The following is a 24,857-nucleotide window of genomic DNA, read 5'->3' on the forward strand; positions in this document are numbered from 1 at the left end:
GAGCATCTGGGCAAACTATGCATTGTATTAGGCCAACGTCAACAGGAAGGGAGCTAATTTGACCATCTCGAAGAAGGGATTCTTGTTGCAAGCATCGCTGCACTGTTTTGCTTCGACTCATTCATGTATCTGTGCTCTCACGGCTGTTCGAATTGACAAGAGTGGGTTTCTTTTTTTGCAGTCGACTGACAGCGATTTTTTCTCGAGGTCCTTGCATGAATTACAAAGGAAGAACCTATGACTTACCACACAGAGATAATTTATTTGCATTTGCAACTTGCAATATCCAGACTCGAAAATTGGGAACTGCAGCTGCTATTTTCTGCATTTCTACACATAGGTAACGGGCCGCAGATCGCCGGACCGTACGCCCACCAGCAGCTTACACGGCGACTGTATAAATGTGCCGCATGAATTTAACGTGTATTGGCGGTTTTTCAATGGTCGTCACCTTGATATTCTAGTGATGTCATGTGCTCACGGCGATGTTCTTTTCCAAAAATGAATATCAATGTGAAGAACCTGCAATAATTAATCGAAAATCGTAGTACCACCCTAAACCGCAAAGAAATGCCAACAAGACCTAAAAATAGCTAAAATTCCCGCTTCCCACAATAAATTTTTTTCAACTAAACAGGCAGAACGTTAGCGAGAAATCCGTTAACTTGGCAATGGTGGATCGCATAATGTGCGCGGAACGTGATATTTAGCCGCATTAATGAATAAATATTACTGCAGTGCCATGTAAAATAGATAGAAGGTTTCAAGAATATGGCTTCATTTCTGAGGAACACGCTCACAATATCCTAAAAAGCTGTTCTCGATATCGATGGCTTTCAAACAGCGCAAAAATAAATCTCTTCCTATGTGAAGCTATGACTGAGCGAACAGCATGCAATAAATATTTGGCGAGGGACGAGCTTCCCTACTACTTTGCAAGGTGATTCCCGGTGGAATTCCAATATTGGTGACACGCATATGTCAATTAAGTTAATCTGTCTGCCCATTTGCGCGCTACGTCTCACTCAAGCTCAGATAGGACAAAACTAATCCTTGCTCTCCCTATATGTAACAAGCTATTAGGAAAACGAAAGATCTTAATGTTTTCGATGCAAGAAAATTGTTAGGCATGACGCAAGCAGAAGCTTTGGTAAGAAGGCGCGTGAATTGCTTGATGCATTTCATATAAGAAAGAGGAGGGAGGGGTGTGTTAGTGACACGCCTGTCGCTCTGTTGGGGGCAGAAATGCGATTTCTTGAGCGATTTCGGTGAAGGGGTGCGGGGTTGGTTGATCTACGCATGTCTGGTCATAGCTATACATTTCAGGTCTTTTCAGTGCAATAAACTAGATGTAGTAGCGCCTGTCCCGTGTTCTTTCTTTTCTCTCGTGCGCGTGTGTGTTTTTCTGCGCTAAGAATGCCGTTTGAAGCTGAAAACCATCTAGCCCGTCTGCAAGTTATTTTAGACGCAAGCCAGCTGCTGCTGCAGGAAGCATGGCCCGAGTTTGCATCGTTATCGAAAGTGTCGTTGTCTGCCGGACATCGAGTCACTTCATTCGTGGAAACGCCGGAACCGGAAGTGGTGGCAGTCAAACTGACATCCGGTTTCGGTGTTTCCATCATTCAGATGACGCGAGTTTAAGGAGGCAGGACACTTTAAATAACGACACAAACTCGGAATGCGGCCACAGGCATCGAGCACCTTCCAAATGCTTACGATCGTAACAACTGCACACCTCAAGTGGATCCTGTTTAAACGCTGCTTCTTTTTTAACCCGGTTCTGTGCAGCTAGCACAGAACCGGGTTAAGTGGAGAGATATGGGAGAGGCCTTCGCCCTGCAGTGGGTATAATCAGGCTGATGATGATGATGATGATGATGATGATGATGATCTTTTTTAGAGGCAGCAGAAATATGCTCCAAGCATCCACGCTTGTAACAAACCAAACAGCTTCTCCAGAAAGCACCTTAAAAGGGTTTACTATAATTCCTCACCGCCCCAGAAGGGTCGACCACGCCCTTTGCACGACACGTAGTAAACAACACCTTCGTCGTTGACTTTCATTCTCCAGCTCACGTCGCTGTCCTCTAAATAGCCGAGGCCTTTGCACGACACGTAGTAAACAACGCCTTCGTTGTGGACTTTCATTCTCTAGCTCACGCCGCTGTCCTCTAAATAGCCGAGGCCTTTGCACGACACGTAGTAAACAACGCCTTCGTTATGGACTTTCATTCTCCAGCTCACGTCGCTGTCCTCTAAATAGCCGAGGCCTTTGCACGACACGTAGTAAACAACGCCTTCGTTGTGGACTTTCATTCTCCAGCTCACGTCGCTGTCCTCTAAATAGCCGAGGCCTTTGCACGACACGCAGTAAACAACGCCTTCGTTGTTGGCTTTCATTATCCAGCTCACGTCGCTGTCCTCTAAATAGCCGAGGTTCGTGTCCACTGCCTCCTGCCACACAGGTGCCTAGAGAAAGGAAAATAAAAAGTGCGTAAGAAAAGCTGGCGAACAAACAAAATCAAAACATTTATATGAAATGTTTTTTACGCAACGAAACCCTTCCTACAATAAACGCCAGCAACCAAACAACCTATCCTAGTTTTAAGAAAATACCACCATCCCTCAGTACTCTAAATGGCCATGAAACTCCCGCCGAAGTCTGGTTCGGTGACAAAAGCGGCCGCGAAGGGCGCCACCGCCGATTGTGGAGCCATGAGCGGCCCACCGTGCCGGCGGCGTACGGTGTGTTTGCATCCGAAAATCCCGCTTTCCCGCCTCTGCTGTTTTTTCGTGTTTTTATTGCTTTGTGTGAAACTGAAGCTGAGGCCCTGTATCCGCTGCAAATGCGTAACAGTAGTACAGTTTAAGCTTGTATAATGAAGGCACTCCTGACGGGAGATTTTTTTTATGTGGCACACTAAACCATTGCCGAATAGTGCGGTGTGCTCATTAACCTACAACACACGAGTGACCTCGGAGCAGGTCAGGGCAAGGCAAAGGCCGTGTTAGCAAGCACCACTCAGTGGATTCATATTTAGCTTGTTGCTCGCCCGGCTTGCCCAAATGGTCATCCGATATTAACAGAGGTTTCACATTACGTCACTTCGACGTTGATAACTATAAGCGCCCGAGACTGCAGCTCGAGAACATGCAAAAATGCCGCACTCGTTGCTGCGGTGCACGGAATTCAGGCGCTGACTAGTGCATTCTGTAGCTCGCGATACTTGAACAGCACAAAACACCTTCAATTCTTCTTTTGAGTTTAATGTTGTACACTATTGCGCACATAGGTTTGCCATTTTGACGGCGTTGTTCTATACGTTGTAAATTGAATATTCTACGACACAGTATCGCCAAATTCTCCGACCCCGATCAAATAACAGAGTTTTGATTTCGACGCGCCTAAATACACATTGCTCCTTTGTACCGAGGTATTTAAAATTATTTTCTCCAGCGTAGTCACATCTGGCATGGGCGGTGCACAAGCGTAAACTAAAAGATTCTCCTTGTACAGAATGTACGAAGTATTCATATACTTTCACGTAAATCGGAAGTCAGGAAAAAAGCTAAGGTTTTCAGAACGAAAATTTTATAGGGGCTAGCAAGCACCAGCAAAGAATCGCACACACAGCAGTGAAGATAGCAAGATAGTACTTGGGGCTCAATAAAGAGCGGCTAAACGACCGTAAAAACTTTGCTTCTATCTGGGTATTTGAATGCCCTCCATCTATTTAGCGACGCGCGTGGGGTTTAATGTCATGAAGCTCCTCAAGCTGTGAGAGATGGAGTGGGCTCGGGAAATTTAACTTACATCGCAAGCAGCTCACGGCCGCCTTGCTTTTCGCTCCAACAAAACGCCACGCCCGGTATTCGATTCTGCGCCGTAGGGCCCAACAGTCGAGCACCATAACCACTGCATCACCGCGGCGGGGCAGAAGTTGCAAAAACAAAAACTGATAAGAGGTACAGCTGTAAAGCAACCACGTAAAGTAAGACCAAATTGGTAGACATCAGAAGACCTACGAAATGCAGAGCGAGCTCATAACGGAACTATGGCACGAAACACTCAATGCTTTCGCAACTAGTCGACATTACCGGCTGCTATATGCGATATATCTTGTCAATATTATTTACACCTGCTTCACCGTTCCTCTTTTTCATAACAAAGTGTCTTTTTACATGCCGCTTTAAGCGCATTTTTTTCCTTTCTGTGCTGTGTTATTCTATGTATATTTCCTCCCGCTCCCTTCTGCAATGCCTTCTAGCTTTGAGCTTATCTAAAGATGAATAAATATATGCTGTCTGCCTCCGCTGGGTGGGCATTTATTATCCACAGTCGCTTTCAAAGCGTTGATTTTTTATCCGAGTGTAAACATTTACGAGGCATTTCAGAAATAATAAAATACGGTGCCATTTGAAGACAGGGTGTGACTCTGTCATCATTAAATACCGTGGGATCTCTTCGAAAGTTTCCGTAATTGCTACAGTTACCATTTTTGGGAGTTTTTCAAAAACACAAGTTTGCATTTGCATCGAATTTATAGTAACGCACGATGCATGGTGCCTAGAGATCGCCCATTAAAACAAACGTTTGTTATGCCAAATCAGAGGTCACAAATTTCTTGTTCGTGGATGGCGCATATCCACGCCTGTCGTAATTCGATGCCATACATAAAACTACGAAGCGACACCTTTTCATCCATGCTGCTAGCACTAGCCCATCACGCAAAAAGCTGACATCATCGTTCGCAGAACGCAATGGCTTTACGAAAACAAGCGCATTCGTATACTTTGGCAAAGCGCCAAAAGAACAGCCGCGAAGCGAAGACCCTACAAAGTATCCTGCAACACATCACTTTTCACGCAGATGGACGCCTGCTCCGCCGTCCGCAAACACACGTGCCGCCGTGCGCCCGCTCTGGGCGGCATACCAAGCTCTCCCATAGAGTGACGGAGAAGTTTCATGAAAATAAAAAGTACAGACGAAATATGATAATACTGATTCACTCATCCATTTGCTACAAATCCCTGTTTATCACCAGCACACTTCCAACAGGTCTCTCCCAATTCAATTGGCCCTTTAAAATAATTGACACTTAGTTGAAAAACCCCAAATATGTACAGGGGTGGTAAAAAGTTCCCAGGCCACATGGTCTTCTTCTGAACAGTATAGTGAGGCAGCTACGACTTCCCCAAGTCTCGGGCTGTCTGTGCACGGTACAAGAAGCATTATTATAACCTCCTATATAACTGATCCTTTAAATGGGATCTCAAGGGGCGGAATATGCTGACCAGAAGCAGAATTTGCGGCCTGGGAACTTTTGACTACCCCTGTACATTCATTTTTCTGTTCCAAAGGGTGTACCAAACCGTTTTGAGACAAATTATTTATTTGAAGATGATGATAGCCTTATATATCCCATTTATCGGTACACATCGAAGTTTCCAGAAAAGGTGGTTTTGGGAAGTTGGCATGATGTCATCGGCACGGCCAAGTGGTGCCAGTGGTCCTTGAGATAGTCTGTGCAGTGTGCATGGGTGACTACAACTAGCCAAGCTTAATTTACGTCTTAATCCCCGCAATCTGCCTTAATTTTAATCCTAATCAATCTCAGGCTTTCGCATTCATAGTACGTAGGTTATGTTCGGTTCCGTCTGTCAAGTCTAAAGAGGCAGGATGAGAGGGACTGGCGCTGATAGCGCTAAGGTATCAGAATGCGGCTGCTGATGTCAGCTAACTCTAAAATACGCTCAGCTACGTCGCCATGCTTTCCTTTATTTTCGCCTCAACAATACTTCATAATATTTGCGGCCTACTCTTCTCCTCCTTTGTAGGCGCGAGCATGAATGATTTACGGGAACGGTATACCACACACCGGAGCAGCTTCTGCCTGCTACCCAGATACTTCGGTTAACTTTCAAAAAATCGTTAGGCGACTTCATTCGGTTTTGTCCTGTGGCCTCAACAGACTTGCGACAGTATAATATCGTCAACCTGCCAAGCGCATCTTTTCTGCTGCGTTTAACTCAATATTCGAAAGACGTTTCATAACTGACATACTGGATGCCCACTCTCGGACTGCAGTGTCATTGTCACTGCCGCAGTCGTAGTCAGCGTAGTCGGCGCAACTGTGGATGTAGCATGCTACCTCTCACTTGTGGCAGGGGATAGCATAACTACCACCTGACATGGCTTAGTTAATGCAAACAGTAGAGGTGGAAATTTCCTCGTTGCATTTTGGGGACACGGGAGGGGAAGAGAGGGGAGGTGCAACAGGCTTAGTCTGTGTTGCGACAACGAAGGTGTGCGTCATGGGAAGAACCCGGAAGGCGACTGCCGCGGAAGGAAAACGTTGTAGCAAAAGTCGACAAATGCTCAACCTGAAATTAGCGCTAGAAGAAGCTGAAAGGCGACCGTCGACATGAAGAAGGGTATAGCGAGAGCACGTAGGAGCGCACTTCACAGCTGTCCGAGAATAAAAAGCGGAGGAGCTGGAGGTGGCTGTAGAAGGATGAGGTTCATGTCGGAAGAAGCAAATGTGGAACGGTAAGGAGGAAAGTAGATGAGCAATGTACTGCGGATGCGAGAGTGAAAGCGGTCGTAGTGCTGCGTTTGTTGTGGATGATGCGTTATGTTAGCGCGGCAGAACTATAGAGCTCCAGTCCAGCGGAAACCCCGCAGTGTCACTGCTGCAGTCGCCGTTGTGAACGAACAAATCACGGACCTGCCTCGGGAATGTGAAATTTCAACAGCTTCCAAATGGAGGTTGAATGTGCTTCAAACCCAGCACTCAGACATCCAAACCCTCGATAATGCAGGAACGGCTGTGTGCAGGGCACTGTTGTAACGTGGCTTTCTACCTAATGACAGTGGTCTTTAACACAATGACTGTAGGATGAAGGATGGCTACACAGTTCGAAACAGGCACTGAACAAGGGTTAAAGGAGAACGAGGACTTGAAGAGGGACCTCAGTTCGCAAGCGGATCCAACGTTTTAGCATCGGAATTTGTCGAAACGTTGGCTCGGCTTGCGAACTCTGGTTCCCTTCCCGCTTTGCTTTTGAGGGAATCACTGACGGCCTTCCCAGGCTCCGTGTTAGATCCGGGTTCGCCTTTATCCTCTTTTCAACGTAATTAATCAGGACTTATACCCTGAATGTTTCCCTGTAATCCCATTCTTCTCATGTCGCTTAGGCTGCGCTTGAGCCGAGGTCGATGAGACACAGCGTGCCAGCGCTAGCAGGCTTCATACCGACCCCTTTGTTATAACAGTCGCAAACTGGAAATAAATTCAGTTCTATTTAAACGGAGGTTATGCGGGAAAGCATACGGTAATCACTAACTGCAGATAACGACATCCCTTTACTAAATTTCTTACCTGAGCGTAGCGAAAAAATAAACGCATGAACCGCTTCCCATGTTGTTCATTTACAGCGTATTGTGTGAGTATCCCAATGCCCCCACCCTTTGCGTGATCGAAACACAAACGCTCTCAGCGTGTCTGTCGTAATTACGTGTTCCGGTCAAGTATTTCGAATTGAATCATGCAGAATTGGCTTCAACCTCAGACGCTATTGTTACTGTACCGCGGGAGGCAACAAATGGAAGGTCTACCTCAGCGTTCCTTTATTTGCAGTTACGTAAATATTTATTGGCTTTGAAGTTGATTTGTCGTGGACTCATTTCTTCAAGCGAGCTAGTGGCCATGGTTTCTGCGCATGCGCGACCTACCAGCTAGACTTTGTTGTCGAAGGCTCCCCTCGACTATGCGACCTTCCATTGCTCGGGTGGAATCAATATGAAAGATACCTAAGTGACGGAGTCACGTTCTGAAAAAGAGCTGAACAAGAGCAAATGGGTACGCCTCAGCTCTCGCAGATGAGCCGACGTTTTGAAAAGTGGACTTGTCTTCGTCTGGCCATAGCGAGCATCCCTGGCAGGGGTTTAAATGCGCTTTTGCTTCCGAAGAAGAAAAGCTGGGGAGGGAAAAGTGGGTGTGAAAAAGTAGGGAAGAGAGGATGGGTGAGAAGAAAGTGGGTCATGAAGTAACAGAAAAAAAAATCTTCAGTATGTACTTGTCAGCCTGGAACCAGGGATTCTGTGGCCTGCGAAAGGAGTAAAAGCGGCAGTACCAGGAAAAACGACAATGCCGGGTAGGTGATTAGTCACCATTTAAGCTGGTTTGGTGCAGATACACCTTACAAAGGGACAGGCTATGCAAAGGGCCCTGATAAGGCATATATCTAGGGGACAATTCTTAAAAGGAGGGGGTAGGAGAGAAGTACTAAGTCACAGGATATTAACTGCACAGTGAGCCACAACAGACAAATAACATAAAATAATAATCTTAAGCATATATCTCAACCTGGAACCAGAGATCCTGTGGCCTACAAAAGAAGTAAAGGCGGCAGTACCAGGAAAAAACCCACCGTACCGGGTAGATGATTAGTCACCACTTAGGCGGGTTTGGTGCAGGTACACCTTACGAATGGAGGCGTTGCGAAGGGCCCTGATAAGGCATATATCTAAGGGGGACAATTCTTAAAACTTTCTGCAAAGGGCGTCGGGGGGAGAAGTACAAAATCACAGGATAATAACCGCACAGGGAACCGCAACTAACATGAAAATGTTTGAGGACAAATTCAAGCAACAATTGATAAGGAAGAAATGTGTTTAGAGGACCATGAAAGGTTATGCTATTGCGGAAGGGAATAGAGTGTACATGTGTTGTGAATAAACTGTACAATTAACGCTATGTGAGATTGTTTTCCTGAATAGTTATGATGTATAGGGAATATACCTAAGGGATTCTAACGTTCCCTTAGATATATTTATCCCTGCTGGTTCCAATGTTTTAAATTTATGAATTAGATGTGCCTCTTTATATTTTCTGTCCCTTGCAGATTTAAAGTCTGACTGGAGAATATATAATTTAATTTCTTCGAACTTATGGCCTTTCTCATTGAAATGCCGGGAAACTGCTATCGGGTGGTTTCGGCTACGTCTGCCCGATGTCCATTAAGCCGCATGTTCATTCGTTGTCCTGTCTCTCCGATGTACTGTTCATGACAGAAGGAGCATTCCAGAAAGTCGATAACGTTTCAAGATGTGCAGTTAAAGACTAATTTTATGTGAAAAGTGAAATCGCTTGCATTAATTTTAACCATGGTGTCTTTTTGTATATGACTGCACGTCTTACATCCAGGTTGAGGGCAAGGCTGTGGTTGTGTTGGATGCTTGTTGTCGAGTTTAGAATGTACCAGAATATCTCTGAGATTTGCGTTACGTTTGTATGTTACCCTTGGTGCCTCCGGAAATATTTTCTTGGGGCGTTCATTATAGGTTAGCATGGAATGCTATTTCCGCAGAATATTGTTTATGTTTCGAAGAGCATTGGGGTATTTAGTTAGAAAAGAAGGCTGGTGTTCAGTGTTGGGCTTTGATCGTTTCGTGAGCACATCGTTGCGGTTTAAAGTCGTTGCTTTTTCGAGGGCCGTATTAAGGGAGTTACCGGGATGGTTTCTCTGGATTAGTGTTGTTTTCAATAAATGTAGTCGTTTAGGTAGTCACCATTATCGCTACATAATCTTCTAAGCCGTGTCGCCTGTCTTATAAATATTCCTTGCTTACAATGTCTCGAATGTTGACTCGTAAAATCTAGGTATGTTGCTTATCCGTTGGCTTTCTGTACAAAGAAGTTTTAAGTGTTCCATTTTCCACTGACACCATGGTGTCGAGAAAGTCGACTTTTAATTGCGACGACCGACAAGTGAATTTAATGCTAGTGTTCTAATTATTAAGATGCGAGACGAACGATGACGTGATTCTGATCCATGCTGCCATATCATGAAAATATCGTGAATAATAGCGAAGGTATATAAGTGGCTTTTCCGGGAATGAATTTAGTATGTTGGATTCTAGAACTCCCATGAATATATTCGCGTAAGTCGGCAAGAATGAAGTACCCATGCTGGTTCCAAACATCTGAAAATGATAGGGTGAATCGAACTCGAAACAATTTAAATTTAGGACTAGTTTAAGGAGCAAGAGATAAAATTCAGAGGCATGCGGATGATGGTTGTTGATTAATACTTGGGAGAAGGCGTCGATATCTTCATTGATAGGAATATTATTGTAGAGTGCCGCAACGCCAAGTGTGACAAGTATACAATCATCTGCAAGATTGGTGGTGTTATTAATACGCTCAATAATTTGGAGAAAGTGAGGTGTGTCCTGCACGAACGAAAGAAGCTGGGTCGGGAGGTCTGCTAGGTGGTGATTTAGGAATATTGAGAGGTTTTCTGTGGGCGTACTATTGTTAGAAACAATTGGTCTTCCTGGTATGTCTGTGGTAAACTATGCTTCTGCGGAAGTCTTATGGATCTTGGGCAGTAGGTAAAATCGACCTGCTTGTTTGTTTGACGGCTGAAGGAATTTATGGTCTATCTCGGTAATTAGTTGCCTGGCTAATAGATCTCTTATTTTATTCAGGATGACTTCACTGAACTGTTCTGTCGGGTCGGTATTTACCTTTTCGTAGTGGCAAGAGTTTTTAAGCTGTCTATACGCCTCTTTTTTGTAATTTTCAGCAGGGAGAATCACTATGCTACCACCTTTGTCTGCAGGCTTGATAACTGAGTCGGTTCTAGATGCTAGGCTGTCAAGAGTTGCTCTTTCTGCTATAGAGAGGTTTTTGGGCTTTCGAGACAGCTTTGTGTTTTCAATAATTTCTTTTGAGACGGATTTAATGTATAGGTCTAGTTCGGGGCTGCGCTCTGCATCAGGAAACCATGTGCTGGGGGCTCTGAGTTGGTTAGAGGCTTCAGGTACATTGTTTGGATTTTCAGCGAAGAATTTCTTAGTACGCATTCTTCTTGCGAATTCCGTTAAATCTCGGTGAAGTTCATATTCATTAAAGCTGTTATTCGTTGGGCAGGTCAGGCCTCGCCTTAGAATCTGTTTATCACTATCGCTTAAAGATTTAGAAATGTCAATGCATGTTGCTATCGTCTGTGTCCTGTCTCGTAGGTGATATCCGTCGTTGTTGTGAAACTGCAGAAGGTATTCTTCGCTGCCAAGGTGTGTCATTATCTACCGACTGCTGATCCCTTCTGAATTTACGCGGATTTTAGCCTGAAGTGTTTGCTCTTTCCTTTTCACGAATTCTTTTAGTACTTGATGCTCGTCCGCGGTTAGTGCTAGTTTGGCCATTTCGTCGTTAAGTTCATCTATTTCTTCCTGACAGTGTTGTTTTAAAATGGCTATCAAAGCTAATGACGTGTCATCTAAAATATTTTCAAGCAAATGAATAGTTAAGGGCGAAGTGTGCCGAGAGCGCACTTTACATTTATCTTAAGTCCTTTCGGTACCATTGCTTTCGTTAAATAATGTTGTAAGTATCTAAATGCGATGTGTAGTTACTGTGCTTTGCGGCTAATTTCCTAGCAACAAGAAAATCGCGACGTTTATGCTGGGCGATTTCGTCTCTAGGATCGAGTAATTTCTTCTTGTTGTTCCTAGTGGACCTCCTGACATTCGTTACGTGTTTGGGGGTAGCTGACTTAGGGCTGGTGTTCGTGGTGAAGTCCACTTCGGTGTCCGCCTGGCAGCTGGTGTTTCTCCTAGAATGGGTGGGTGTCTATGTGAAGAAACTGCGGTATGTCTTCGGGTCTGTGCGCGCGTGTTGTTCCACTGGTGTTGGTTCCACGGACTCCGTTTGTGTGCACATGTCGCGGGTACTGACAATGGGAGGTCGTGGGCGTTCCGGTTCGTTGTCAGTTTTGTGTGTGCTCAGTTGATCCGTGCTGGCCAGAGGGGTTCGTGTGATAGGTTCACATGGCTGCGTCCACTTAAATGAGTTCATGATTCTATACGTGATCATGTTTGCCATTAGTCGGACGCCTCGAATATTGGGGTGTAGACCATCTCTGGCCAGGTGTGCCGCAGTTTCATAGTGGATTTCTGCGTAGTGGATGACATCTACGTGTTCATGACTGAGTTCCTTGTCAAGCAAGAAGTGGTTAACTTTAGATGCGTTCTCAACGTGTGCTGCTAGGGTGCGTGACTTGGTACATGTACGTTTGGTGATTGTTTGTTAGCCTAGGTAGGATGGTCATCAGTGTGAGTCTTGCGTCTGGTCTGTTGGCATGAACATCGTGTATGAGCGTTTGCTTAGCCTGAATCGTCTGTTCTCCTGTGCTGTGTTTCAAGTCGTTAGTACCGCAGTGAATGATGAAATGGGTAATGTACCGTGGTGAGGCGTATAGACAGCTTAACAACTCTTGCCAGTACGAAAAGTTAAATACTGACCCAACAGATCAGATCAGTGAAGTCATCCGGAATAAAATAAGAGATATCTGTTAGCCAGGGAACTAATTACCGAGATTGACTATAAATTTCTTCAGCCGTCAAACAAACAAGCAGGTCGATTTTACCTACTGCCCAAAATCCATAAGGTTTCCGCAGAAGCATTGTTTACCACAGACATACCAGGAAGACCAATTGTTTCTAACAATAATACGCCCACAGAAAACCTCTCAATATTCTTAAATAGCCACCTAGCAGACCGCCCGACCCAGCTTCCTTCGTTTGTGCAGGACACACCTCACTGTATCCAAATTATTGAGCGTATTAATAACACCATCAATCTTGCAGATGATTGTATACTTGTCACACTTGACGTCGCGGCACCCTGCACTAATATTCTTATCAATGAAGGTATCGACGCCCTCTCCCAAGTATTAATCAACAACCATCATCCGCATGCCTCTGAAGTTTATCTCTCGCTCCTTATACTAGTCCTAACCTTAAATTATTTCCAGTTCGATTCACCCTATCATTTGCAGATATTTGGAACCAGCATGGGTACTCCATTCGCACCGACTTACGGGAATATATTCATGGGAGTTCTAGAATCCAACATACTAAATTCATTCCCGGAAAAGCCACTTATATACCTTCGCTATATTATATACCTTCGCTATATTTCATGATATGGCCGCATGGATCAGTATCACGTCATTGTTCGTCTCGCATCTTAATAATAATCACACTAGAATTAAATTCACTTCTGAGTCGTCGCAACTAAAAGTCGACTTTCTCGACACCATGGTGTCAGTGGAAAATTAAAAACTTAAAACTTCTTTGTATAAAAAGCCAACGGATAAGCAACAATACCTAGATTTTACGAGTCATCATCCGAGACATTGTAAGCAAGGAATGTTTGTAAGACAGGCGACATGGCTTAGAAGAATATGTAGCGACGATAGTGACTACCTAAACGAACTACATTCATTGAAAGCAACACTAATCCAGAGAAACTATCCCGGTAACTCCCTTAATACGGCCCTCGAAAAAGCAACGACTTTAAACCGCAACGATGTACTCACGAAACGACCAAAGGCTTCTTTTGTAACTAACTACTCCAATGCCCTTCCAAACATAAACAATATTCTGCGGAAATACCATTCCATGCTAACGTGTAATGAACGCCTCAAGAAAATATTTCCGGAGGCACCAAGGGTAACATACAAACGTAACTCAAACCTCAGAGATATTCTAGTACATTCTAAACTCGACAACAAGCATCCAACATAACCACAGCCTTGCCCTCGACCTAGATGTAAGACGTGCAGTCATATACAAAAAGACACCACGGTTAAAACCAATGCAAGCGATTTCACTTTTCACATAAAATCAGGTTTTAACTGCACATCTTGAAACGTTATCTACTTTCTAAAATGCTCCTTCTGTCATAAACAGTACATCGGAGAGACAGGACAACCAATGCACATACGGCTTAATGGACATCGGGCAGACGTAGGCAAAAACCTCTCGACAGCAGTTTCCCAGCATTTCAATAAGACCATAGGTTCGAAGAAATTAAATTATATATTCTCCAGTCAGGCTTTAAATCTGCAAGGGACAGAAAATATTGAGAGGCATATCTAATTCATAAATTTGGAACATGGGAACCAGCAGGGATAAATATATCTAAGGGAACGTTAGAATTCCTTAGGTATATTCCCTCTCCATCATAACTATTCGGGAAAACAATCTCACATAGCGTTAATTGTACAGTTTATTCACAACGTATGTGCTCTCTATTCCCTTCCGCAATAGCATAACCTTACAGGTTTCTCTAAACACATTTCCTCCTTATCACTTGCTTGAATTTTTCCTCAAACATTTTTTTATTATTATTGTTTATTTCTTTTTTTTTCATGTTGCAGTTACCTGTGCGGTTATTATCCTGTGACTTTGTACTTCTCCCCCCGCCACCCTTTGTGGAAAGTTTTAAGAATTGTCCCCCCTAGATATCTGCCTTATCAGGGCCCTTCGCAACGCCTCCCTTCGTAAGGTGTATCTGCACCAAACCCGCCTAAGTGGTGACTAATCATCTACCCGGTACGGCGGGTTTTTTCCTGGTACTGCCGCCTTTACTTCTTTTGTAGGCCACAGGATCTCTGGTTCCAGGTTGAGATACATACTTAAGATTATTATTTTTTATTTGTCACTTGTGGTTCACTGTGCAGTTATTATCATGTGACTTTGTACTCCCCCCCTACCCCCTCCTTTTAAGAATTGTTCCCTAGATATATGCCTTATCAGGGCCCTTTGCATAGCCTGTCCCTTTGTAAGGTGTATCTGCACCAAACCCGCTTAAGTGGTGACTAATCACCTACCCGGCATTGTAGTTTTTCATGGTACTGCCGCTTTTACTTCTTTTGCAAGCCACAGAATCCGTGGTTCTAGGCTGACAAGTACATACTGAAGAATTTTTTTTCCTTTCACTTCATGACCCACTTTCTTCTCACCCATCCTCTCCTCCTCACTCCTTCATACCCACTTTCCCCTCCCCAGCTTTTCTTCTTCGGAAGCAAAAGCGTATTTAAACCGCTGCCAGTGATGATCGCTATGGCCAGACGAAGACAAGTCCACTTGTCGAAACGTTGGCTCATCTGCGAACTGAGGCGTACCCCATTTACCCTTGTTTAGTTCTTTTTCATACCATGCAAACCATCTTCCTTTCGTTCTACCTAGAGTCACGTTCTAAGGTGTAGCGTTTGTCTACCCGCAGCAAGCACATGGGCCTTGGTATGTGCTTGGGCGGACCTTATTAATAAGAAGGCGCAGGAAAGTGAGCGTCTGCAGTTCCCTGCACTGGTGCGACTGCTCTCTGCTACACGTGTCATAAACGGAAGGGGAAAATCCTTAACGTCGCCCTTGAGAACTTCTGGTAAGTTATCGCACATTTGCTACACTGGATCAGTACCCTCTCTTTGACCAACGCTAGGATATCAACATAGAGAGCCATCGTGAAGGCGACTTTCTTTCCTCTTAGTCCAGCGTGTGCTGGAGCCAAATAAAACTTGTTTTCTTCAGCTGGTGCAACATTTGGTTCAAGATTAGGAAAGCTTCATGTTGAGAATAATGCTTGCGTAATTGCGTGAGGCCGTCTGTGATTGCCGTTTCAGATTTCACTGTTAAGAGTCTGTGTCCTTTGTTGCCGTCGGCAAGAAGTGATCTATACGAGCGCAACCAAGCCCATAAAGAAATGTGACAAGGCCAGACACGAAGCAAGACATGCCTTTCTGTTTATTTGCTCCCTAATATGTGTTCTGTGCTAAATATTACGCTAGAGATTTCCCAAGCTTTAGGCTCTATTAAACCACAAAATACATTGGCTAGAGATTATACCGACGTAACGAGGGCCGGGGGGTTCGATATAACACTGTCAGTGGATGTCACGTGATCAGCAATATAGTTATTTGATTCCTGCGCCCGAAATCACACATCTCGCTTGTGCGGGGTTACATATGATTAAGGTGACCACAAGTGAAACTTTCCGCCGGGGTGGCGCAGTGGTTACGGCGCTCGACTACTGTTCCCAAGGACGCGGGATCGAATCCCGGCCTCGGCGGCAGCTTTTCGATGGAGGCGAAAAGCAAGGCACCCGTGTGCTGTGCGATGTCAGTGCACGTTAAAGAACCCCAGGTGGTCGAAATTTCCGGAGTCCTCCACTACGGCGTCTCTCATAGCCTGAGTTGCTTTGGGACGTTAAACCCCACAAACCAAACCAACCAAACAAGTGAAACTTCACCCGCTTTCAAACTGCAGAAGCAGTACAGCAACTTTAAGACTCACTCATTCAAAACTCTTCTCGAAAGAGATAAAAATACCATAACATATGTGATTTCCTTTCCTTTAATTCTTCCCTTATACGAAGTCTTAAATAGGAGATGCCTGAATGAACATTAAGAAACGTTAGAGAGAATGATTTCTCTTCAAATATTTTTCATTTTTGCTTGGATGAAACAAATCTTATAGCTATAATTTTTTTATAAGAAGTGGTCCTTTTCTACCATCGAGAGGGATTGTCGAACAAGAATGCAACCAACGCATTTTTCTGGAGGTGGGGCAGGGTTTATTGTAGGAATTCCTCTAAACGCGACATCACGAGATTCCTACGCGGTCAGGATCGTACCGGGTAATGTGTTACAAAAGTGTTCTAAATGATTAAAGTATGACAGGAAATGCCTGTGTTTAACATGAATCTGATTTATATTCAAGTTACAAGTTTATTTCATACATACAAGAAACTGATTACAGTAAGAGTTGTACAAAAGGAGGTACCGTAGTACAAGACTGTCGGGAGGACCTCCCAGAGCAAAGCAAGTGTGATAGATAAGTAAAAAAAAAAAATGGAAATCCGTGCAACAAGTAACAGTCTACAAAACAACGTTTAGATAACGCACCAATAAAACTAAAGATGGTAAATATACAGGTCATCATTTTGAGTGCAGAACAGACAAAATGGCACATTCAAACGTGAACTATACCGGATGAAGAAAATTAACTATGTAACATGTTTATTAAACATTCTCTCATACAGAAATAGAATACGTGAAGAGTATGCGATGCTTTAGTTTCTGGAGGTAAACAATTCCAGTAGGATATGTCGGCAAAGAAGGTAGAAATTTTTCCGTAATTAGTCCTGACTCTTGGCAAAAGGAGATTATTGCGCTCTTTAAACCTGGTAGGATTAGTATTTATCAGCTGGTTGGTAACGCCATCATTATGAGCATGATGATTTATTAGTTACACGTAATTATGCACAATTTTAGGATGAATAAATTTTGAAATAGAAGTATGTTCGAACTGCGGTACAGTGGTAGAGAGTGTGATTGGAATGAAATGAATGATATGAGCCTGATGGCTTGATTCTGAAGGCATTGAAGTTTTTCAACATGTGTGTAATATGTTTCCCCAGCAAGACAAACAGCAGTTAAGATGACTATAGAAAAGGCATATTGTAACGAATGTATTATGTGAGGTTGAAAAATTTCACGGGTTTTTAATTTGATGTGAATGCCGAAAAAAAATGCGTGCATGAGCGATTGAGCATGGTGATAGAGCTGTACGTGCTTGTCGAGAATTACGCCCAAAATCTTGAAAGTTTCTGAGATATACAGCGCATCGTTATCAATCGTAATTTTTGGAAGAGCATTTATGAAATTGAAAGGATAGTGAAACAGCACGAAATTCGTTTTGGGGGGGATTTATTTCAAACTTGTTATTTTTGCACCACATGGTAATGTTATTAAGGTGCATGTTAAGCATATGCTGAAGAGTGGCGGTGGATCTGTGAGAAGCATAAATGGTTGTATCGTCCGCCTATAACATAGAATTTGTATGATTTAGTGCAAAGGGCAGATCATTAATGAAAATTAAAAATAGTAGAGGGCCTAGTATCGATCGTTGCGGAACACCTTTGTTTACAGAATAAGCATTATTTACAAGAACAACCTGAGATCGATTGCTTAAACCACTGTGGATAAACAGGAGGGATGGGTCGGAGATTCCAAATGATTCTAGTTTATTAGCATGAATGTAATAGTTGATTGATTCGAAAGCTTTTATTAGGTCAAAAAAATAGCTCCAACAATGAAGCCGTTGTAAATGGCTTGCTTCACACATTAAATAAAATTTATGAGTGCTACTTCGGTAGAATAACCTGGTCGAAATCCAAATTTTTGAGGAGCTAAAAGGTTAAACGTACTTAGGTAATTCATTAAAGCTTCTCGGTGACTTTGCTGAAAAAAGGAAGGATGCAGATGGGACGGCAATTGTTGGTGCAAGTTCGATCCCCTTTCTTGAAAATTGTTATTTTACCAACCTTAAGGCAATCCGGAAAAACACCTGTTTTAAATAGCTTGTTTAATAAAATTGCCAGAATTGCGCCTATGTCTTCAGAGATAAGCTTAACTTTAGAGGCATGAATAGGATATAATCCTGCGCCGGTTGTATTGAGGGATCTAAGTACTTGATGGACTTCTTCTGCAGATGTAGGACGCAAGTAAAAAGAGTGGGAGCAACGTGCCAAGGAGGGTAAAATGGTTATACGGCCTGTGAACTCTGAAAAAAGCTGAAGTGCTGGTTAAAAGCATTGGCAATTTCGCTGGGATTACTATAGGTGGTATTTTCACATGTTATTTTTGTTATGCATGCTTCGCGGTTTTCATTGTTGAGAAACTGTTTATTACATTTCAAAATGTATACATTTTTTTATCTATAAACTGGAGGAAAGATGTTTAGAAGGGTGACTGCAGTGATGACCGCAGTTCAGTTCACCGCTCCTTTTTTGACGTTGAGTGCAAACAATACGCGAGCAGTCAAGAGATTAGTTTGCTTATAGGAGCTTCTATTTGTAGTTGCATACCGGGAATGTCAGTTCATTCAGGGATAGAGCGCTTGCTTCAAGACACCCATTGGCCGCGTTGTTAATCCAGCCACAGTGAGCACTTCACTGAAACTCAGAAGAGTTCTATTCTTTGCTTTACAAAAGCATATTAAACTCAAATCCTACCCTAATTATGGCCACGTTTCGGAGTCCCCTTTGCCACCCTATCGCAAGAGTGATCTTTTTGAGCTGGACGCCAGCTAAAGGTACTCCCTGGCTGAAATGCCCTAAAAGGTTTAACCATGACACCCCTGATGCGAGTCTCACTTCGCTGCTGGCAATGTCATAGAACATATAAAGAGAGATGCGGGGCTATAACCAAATGTTTTACCAAAAAACGTATTTTACTTTTTGATGTTTTGAGTTTGGCGTGTATTAAGAAACTTCTCATCAAGTTTGGCGGTCATCTGTGCAGTGGAAAATTTCAAATTATTACTTTTTTTTTGCGAGATGTGGTACACTCATCACCAAAGCAAAGATGAACGCTGATTTCAACACGCAGCCTCATAGCGGGCATGAAGCCTAACGTGGAGTGTATCTGCAAGTTAGAATGCTCATTTTTTGCGCTTTATAGCCAAAAACCACCTGCTATCGAGACTACAGCAGACAGCTAAAATAAAAGGCAGAAAAAAAACATAAATTTGTGGCCATGGCAGCAGCGGATTGGCTTGTAATTCCATAGAGTCTTTTTTTAGTTAACACGGAGCACGTAACCTTCGAACACTGTTCTCGCACAACTGGGAGCTTGGCTAACCAAAGTGCTACACATGCTGGAGATAGAATAAGGAGCCTTCTTGACTGAACATCTCTGCAGCTGAAAAAGAAAGAGGCAGTTCAAAGCATTCGTCTCAGAGCAGTGCCATGTGTAAAGGAATGCACTAGGCCACTTTGGTATATTAATTCAGGCCCTAAACTTGAATAGCGGTTCTGCAATCTTCGAACTTATTTTTCTCAGTTTGCACGTTTTGCAAGAGCACAACCGTTACAAACGCAACCATTCTCAAACTCTTCCGCCAAAGGCTCCATCTCTATTTAAGGCTATTTCTGAACCAAACGTTCGATAGGACAAATATAAGGTATTTTTGGCTTCTAGTTATTCCGCAAAAAATAAAAATTCCAAATATGTGACATGCAGTGTCAACAGAAAAAAAAATTAGGTTCGTTTTTAAAGCACTCACATATTTACAAGAATGTCACAAAGAACCAGCAGTTTGCCTTATCCTGTACAATGAACTACCTAGAAGTTATCTAAGCACAAGGGTTAGCACATCTTCACGATTGCGGAAATGATAGTTTTCTTAAGCTGACACATGTTTCACTAATTATGACAGCTACAACATTTTTCTAATTGTGATAAGTTGATGAAACTTAGAACAGAACATTTGCTTTTTAAGTGCCGTTTTATTTTGGCTTATTGCCTACGCGACAAAACAAAAATTAATTTATAATTGGTGCTGCCAAACGGCCTGTATTTCTTTATATTTAGCTTGACGTGAAATGCTACCAGCGCAGCAGCCGCAAACCGGCCGCTAGACGATATGATAATAGAGATGGCGTTTATTTCTGGCCGCGAAAAGTACTATATAGCTTACGCCTGCGCCAGAGCTTGACCCCGACACGAGACTCGACGAGATGCTTTCATTCATTTCTTGGCGTTCAGAAGCCTGTCGCTGCTGTCTCCTGAAAAAACACGAAGGGAAATAGACATTAAAGATGCAGCAGCGAAAACGAAGCTATTTTCACACTCTCGAACGAGATTGCGAAATTAAAAATTACAAGAGTTCAATGCTGCTTAACCAAAAGCGAAAGCTTTTCAGCCCAGTCCACATATAAAGCCCCGCTTTAACCGAGACGTATGAACGTGCCTTAGTGGCCTATAGGGGTAACGTGAATGCCAGGGTCCTAGCAGGCTTATTCTGACATAACCGTCCCATGTGAAACGAGAGACTCAAATTGGCAGCTCCTGCCAACTGAGCCGTGGCTCCGACCGCGCCACGCCGACCGCTTGAGTGGGTAGCCCAACTTTCACCCTAGTGTCATGTGGCGTGTGACGTCACAGCGTCACGTGGGTAAGACGTACGTGACTACCGCCGCGCTACGCTGAAGGCTCGAAACCTAGAGTACAGTATTGCTTTCGCAATAAAAATCTGAATATTGAACATATTGACCGACTGCGAGGTCGTAGGAGTAACATGAATGCAAGAGTCGTGGCAGACTGATTGTGATATTGATTCTGAAATCAGAAACCAATTTGGAAAGAGTTGCCTGAGTTGGCAACTCCTGCCAAACTAATGTCAGGCAATCTTGCGTCTAGTTAGCGCTCGGCCATGTTAGCTGCCAGCTACCTCCGGCCAGCGCCATGCTCATCATTTTTTTTTTCTCTTAATGCCAATGTCAGCGGATGTACGCCGACGCTGGGTTTTCGGTGAATGGAGCCTCTAATTCCATCGCGTTAAAAGCTGAACGTCGAGATAAATATTTTGAGAAATAGTGTTTACTGTTTTAGATCCTTGGCAGCGACAGAAAAAGGCATATTTTAAACATCATCAATACCGAATTCAAGCACAGAATTCCTAACCATGCGACAAGAAAACGAAAATGTGAAATAATTTGTCGCAGTTACATGTAATTCCTTATTTGCTATGGATTGGTTGTAAATATTAACATTTTTGTGTAATTGCGCTTCTAATCGATTCCTTCACGATACCGCGGTGTTTCGAGCAATACGGATTTTTCGCTAGCTCCGCGACGGTGCGCATGGATCCCTGACATATTTCGCTCTCGGCGGCTTTCATTTTTGGGGCACCATTTATATATGCTTCTTCCAATAACTACTACCTTGCTAATTTATTATAATAGAAACTGTTATTTCCTTGACTTTAAATTTTGTTTGGTCGCTGATGTTTGAAATACAGTCGTTCATCGTTAACATAGACACTTCGGTTCTCGAGCAGAACTGCCAAAATCGAATTGTCCGAATTAGCAATCCGTACAGAAAAACATGAAAAAGAAAATTAGGGGACGCCCAAACTTTGCCTTAAGATAAGATGTGAAAGCGCCTTAAATGGAAGCTGAAGTGGTCCTTTTAACATGTGGACAATATTCAACGATTCGAACGCACGAAGTGTTCGAAGTATTTCGCCGCAAGCACTTGAAATGATCACCTAATAACAGCCTTCTCACATCATTGTTGCAGAATTTTCAGATTTCCGCTCACTTTACCTTCATGCTGTCACGTGCAATCCGAAGTTGGTAAACAACTTCTCATGTGCTATATATTGGGTGATGCTCGTTTTCTCGCTTCAAGCAGCCGTCTCTGGCCTTGAAGCGTAACGCCACGATACTTGACGTCATCGGTGTTACCTCAGTCCGATGTTGTGCAGTGCACACTTCTCCGCGGATTGTGGATTGCAAGGCAAATGAACGAATGCAAGTAACGCCAAGCGAATTGATATTTTTATTCAATGGTGGCCCTATACAGATATAACAAAAAGCTGGGTATGTATCTGAGCGCAACAGGATTACCACCGTCATAGTTAGCTCAGTCGCAGCATTTTGAACACTCATTTATGAAGGAACAGTGGTCAAATAAAGCGAAAAGTTAATAGAAACGCGAGCCTCCTCTGATATTTAGTGTGTGCAAGGCTGGTCATAGAGACAAAGCCAGGCAGGGCCAATACTGTTGAATTCGTCACTGTTTTTTTGTGCGTATTGCGTTCGTCCTCTTGTAATATTATAATTATAATCAGCTCACAGGAAAGGAAAGGCGCAGTACCTGTCACACTTGTTTCTGTCGACGCCTGAACCGCACCGTAAGGAAGGAAGGAAGGAAGGAAGGAAGGAAGGAAGGAAGGAAGGAAGGAAGGAAGGAAGGAAGGAAGGAAGGAAGGAAGGAAGGAAGGAAGGAAGGAAGGAAGGAAGGAAGGAAGGAAGGAAGGAAGGAAGGAAGGAAGGAAGGAAGGAAGGAAGGAAGGAAGGAAGGAAGGAAGGAAGGAAGGAAGGAAGGAAGGAAGGAAGGAAGGAAGGAAGGAAGGAAGGAAGGAAGGAAGGAAGGAAGGAAGGAAGGAAGGAAGGAAGGAAGGAAGGAAGGAAGGAAGGAAGGAAGGAAGGAAGGAAGGAAGGAAGGAAGGAAGGAAGGAAGGAAGGAAGGAAGGAAGGAAGGAAGGAAGGAAGGAAGGAAGGAAGGAAGGAAGGAAGGAAGGAAGGAAGGAAGGAAGGAAGGAAGGAAGGAAGGAAGGAAGGAAGGAAGGAAGGAAGGAAGGAAGGAAGGAAGGAAGGAAGGAAGGAAGGAAGGAAGGAAGGAAGGAAGGAAGGAAGGAAGGAAGGAAGGAAGGAAGGAAGGAAGGAAGGAAGGAAGGAAGGAAGGAAGGAAGGAAGGAAGGAAGGAAGGAAGGAAGGAAGGAAGGAAGGAAGGAAGGAAGGAAGGAAGGAAGGAAGGAAGGAAGGAAGGAAGGAAGGAAGGAAGGAAGGAAGGAAGGAAGGAAGGAAGGAAGGAAGGAAGGAAGGAAGGAAGGAAGGAAGGAAGGAAGGAAGGAAGGAAGGAAGGAAGGAAGGAAGGAAGGAAGGAAGGAAGGAAGGAAGGAAGGAAGGAAGGAAGGAAGGAAGGAAGGAAGGAAGGAAGGAAGGAAGGAAGGAAGGAAGGAAGGAAGGAAGGAAGGAAGGAAGGAAGGAAGGAAGGAAGGAAGGAAGGAAGGAAGGAAGGAAGGAAGGAAGGAAGGAAGGAAGGAAGGAAGGAAGGAAGGAAGGAAGGAAGGAAGGAAGGAAGGAAGGAAGGAAGGAAGGAAGGAAGGAAGGAAGGAAGGAAGGAAGGAAGGAAGGAAGGAAGGAAGGAAGGAAGGAAGGAAGGAAGGAAGGAAGGAAGGAAGGAAGGAAGGAAGGAAGGAAGGAAGGAAGGAAGGAAGGAAGGAAGGAAGGAAGGAAGGAAGGTGGGAGTTAACGTTAAACGAGTGAAAGAGGAGCCGTAGTGGAGGGCTACACACGGACGCATCTTCGTTTCGCCTCCATCGGAACGCAGCCGCCACGGTCAGGTTCGAACCCGGGTACTCCGGCACAATTGTCGGGCGTCTTACTATGCACCACCCCGGCGGCGCTCGTCGCCTTGTGCCAAAGCAAATTTCCGACACGTTTTAAGGCACTCGGGAAAAGGAGGGAGGCGTGTTAGTTTGACGGACAAAATATATGCCAAGCGCGTAACACATCTGGATGTAACTGGTGTTCACTTTACAAGACAAGAGAAGCATAACGCCTGTGTGAGGTTGCAGTAGGTATGCGACGCATTATAACCTCACAAATACTCCGCATATGAAGATTTCCCATTTGTTTAGACAGCCCACAGCTACACTGCACGCCACCATCTGGCCCGCGTTGCCAGGCTGAAATGTCGTCCATTGGCCACATTTAACGAGTGCAAATCGTCTGGCAACCGTTATATCGTTTTATCACTGCAGTCCTGCTGCGCTCCCCACTGCAATTCATGGGTGAATGCTTACCTTTCTCCCTTGAGTCAGTATATTAACACTTTATATGATCCGTGTACTCCGGTAACGCTTACGGTACTCCGCTTAATGCGCACGGAGGATGCATGTGGCAGCCGGTGAAAACGTCAAAGCATGCATCATGTGAAAAACTTCACTTACCCTTTATTCTCGTCGAACTCCCGCAGCTGCTTTCCGTACTCCTGCCGCTTCTGGTTTTTGGTCATGCCGTACAGCACCTTAAAGTAGGTTGTTTTGTGTGGAACGTAGCCAGCTGGTAAGGGTTCTGTGAATGTCATACGCCCGGGAAAAATATCAGTTTATTTTGTTCACATTTTGCAAAATATAAAAACCTCGCAGATTTCACCCGCCAGCCACCCAATCCGCATTCACTGTCCAGTATAAAGCTTGCTCCAGCCGTATCCACGTGTCATGAACGAGCAGAAATGGTCGTTTGGTGCAATTTGTGCTCTTCAAGTTACGTAGGAGGTCAACAGGAATTTATTTAACAAATTACGTGGACGAAAAGCTGTGTTCCTATGTACTTTACAGATTCTATATCCTATTATTGCAGCAATAACTCCTCGTAAACGTCAGGTCAAAAACCCAGTGGATAGACGTTCAACAGTATCTACCA

At 43.9% G+C, this 24,857-nt stretch overlaps 1 protein-coding gene across 1 annotated transcript; it reads right to left on the reverse strand.

Moving 5' to 3' along the window:
- Positions 1-1,968: 1,968 nt before the first annotated feature.
- Positions 1,969-24,502, reverse strand: LOC146183701 (uncharacterized). Its single transcript, XM_084608747.1, has 3 exons — positions 24,383-24,502; positions 20,339-20,426; positions 1,969-2,469 (listed from the first exon to the last, which is right to left on the reverse strand). Exons 1-3 carry the CDS (start codon positions 24,445-24,447, stop codon positions 2,152-2,154), a joined length of 471 nt encoding a protein of 156 aa, XP_084464873.1. The 5' UTR covers positions 24,448-24,502; the 3' UTR covers positions 1,969-2,151.
- Between the last annotated feature and the right edge of the window lie 355 nt (positions 24,503-24,857).

The sequence above is a fragment of the Amblyomma maculatum genome, chromosome 7 (assembly GCF_055883805.1).
Source record: "Amblyomma maculatum isolate TAMU_Amacu chromosome 7, ASM5588380v1, whole genome shotgun sequence".
Classification (NCBI taxonomy): domain Eukaryota; kingdom Metazoa; phylum Arthropoda; class Arachnida; order Ixodida; family Ixodidae; genus Amblyomma; species Amblyomma maculatum.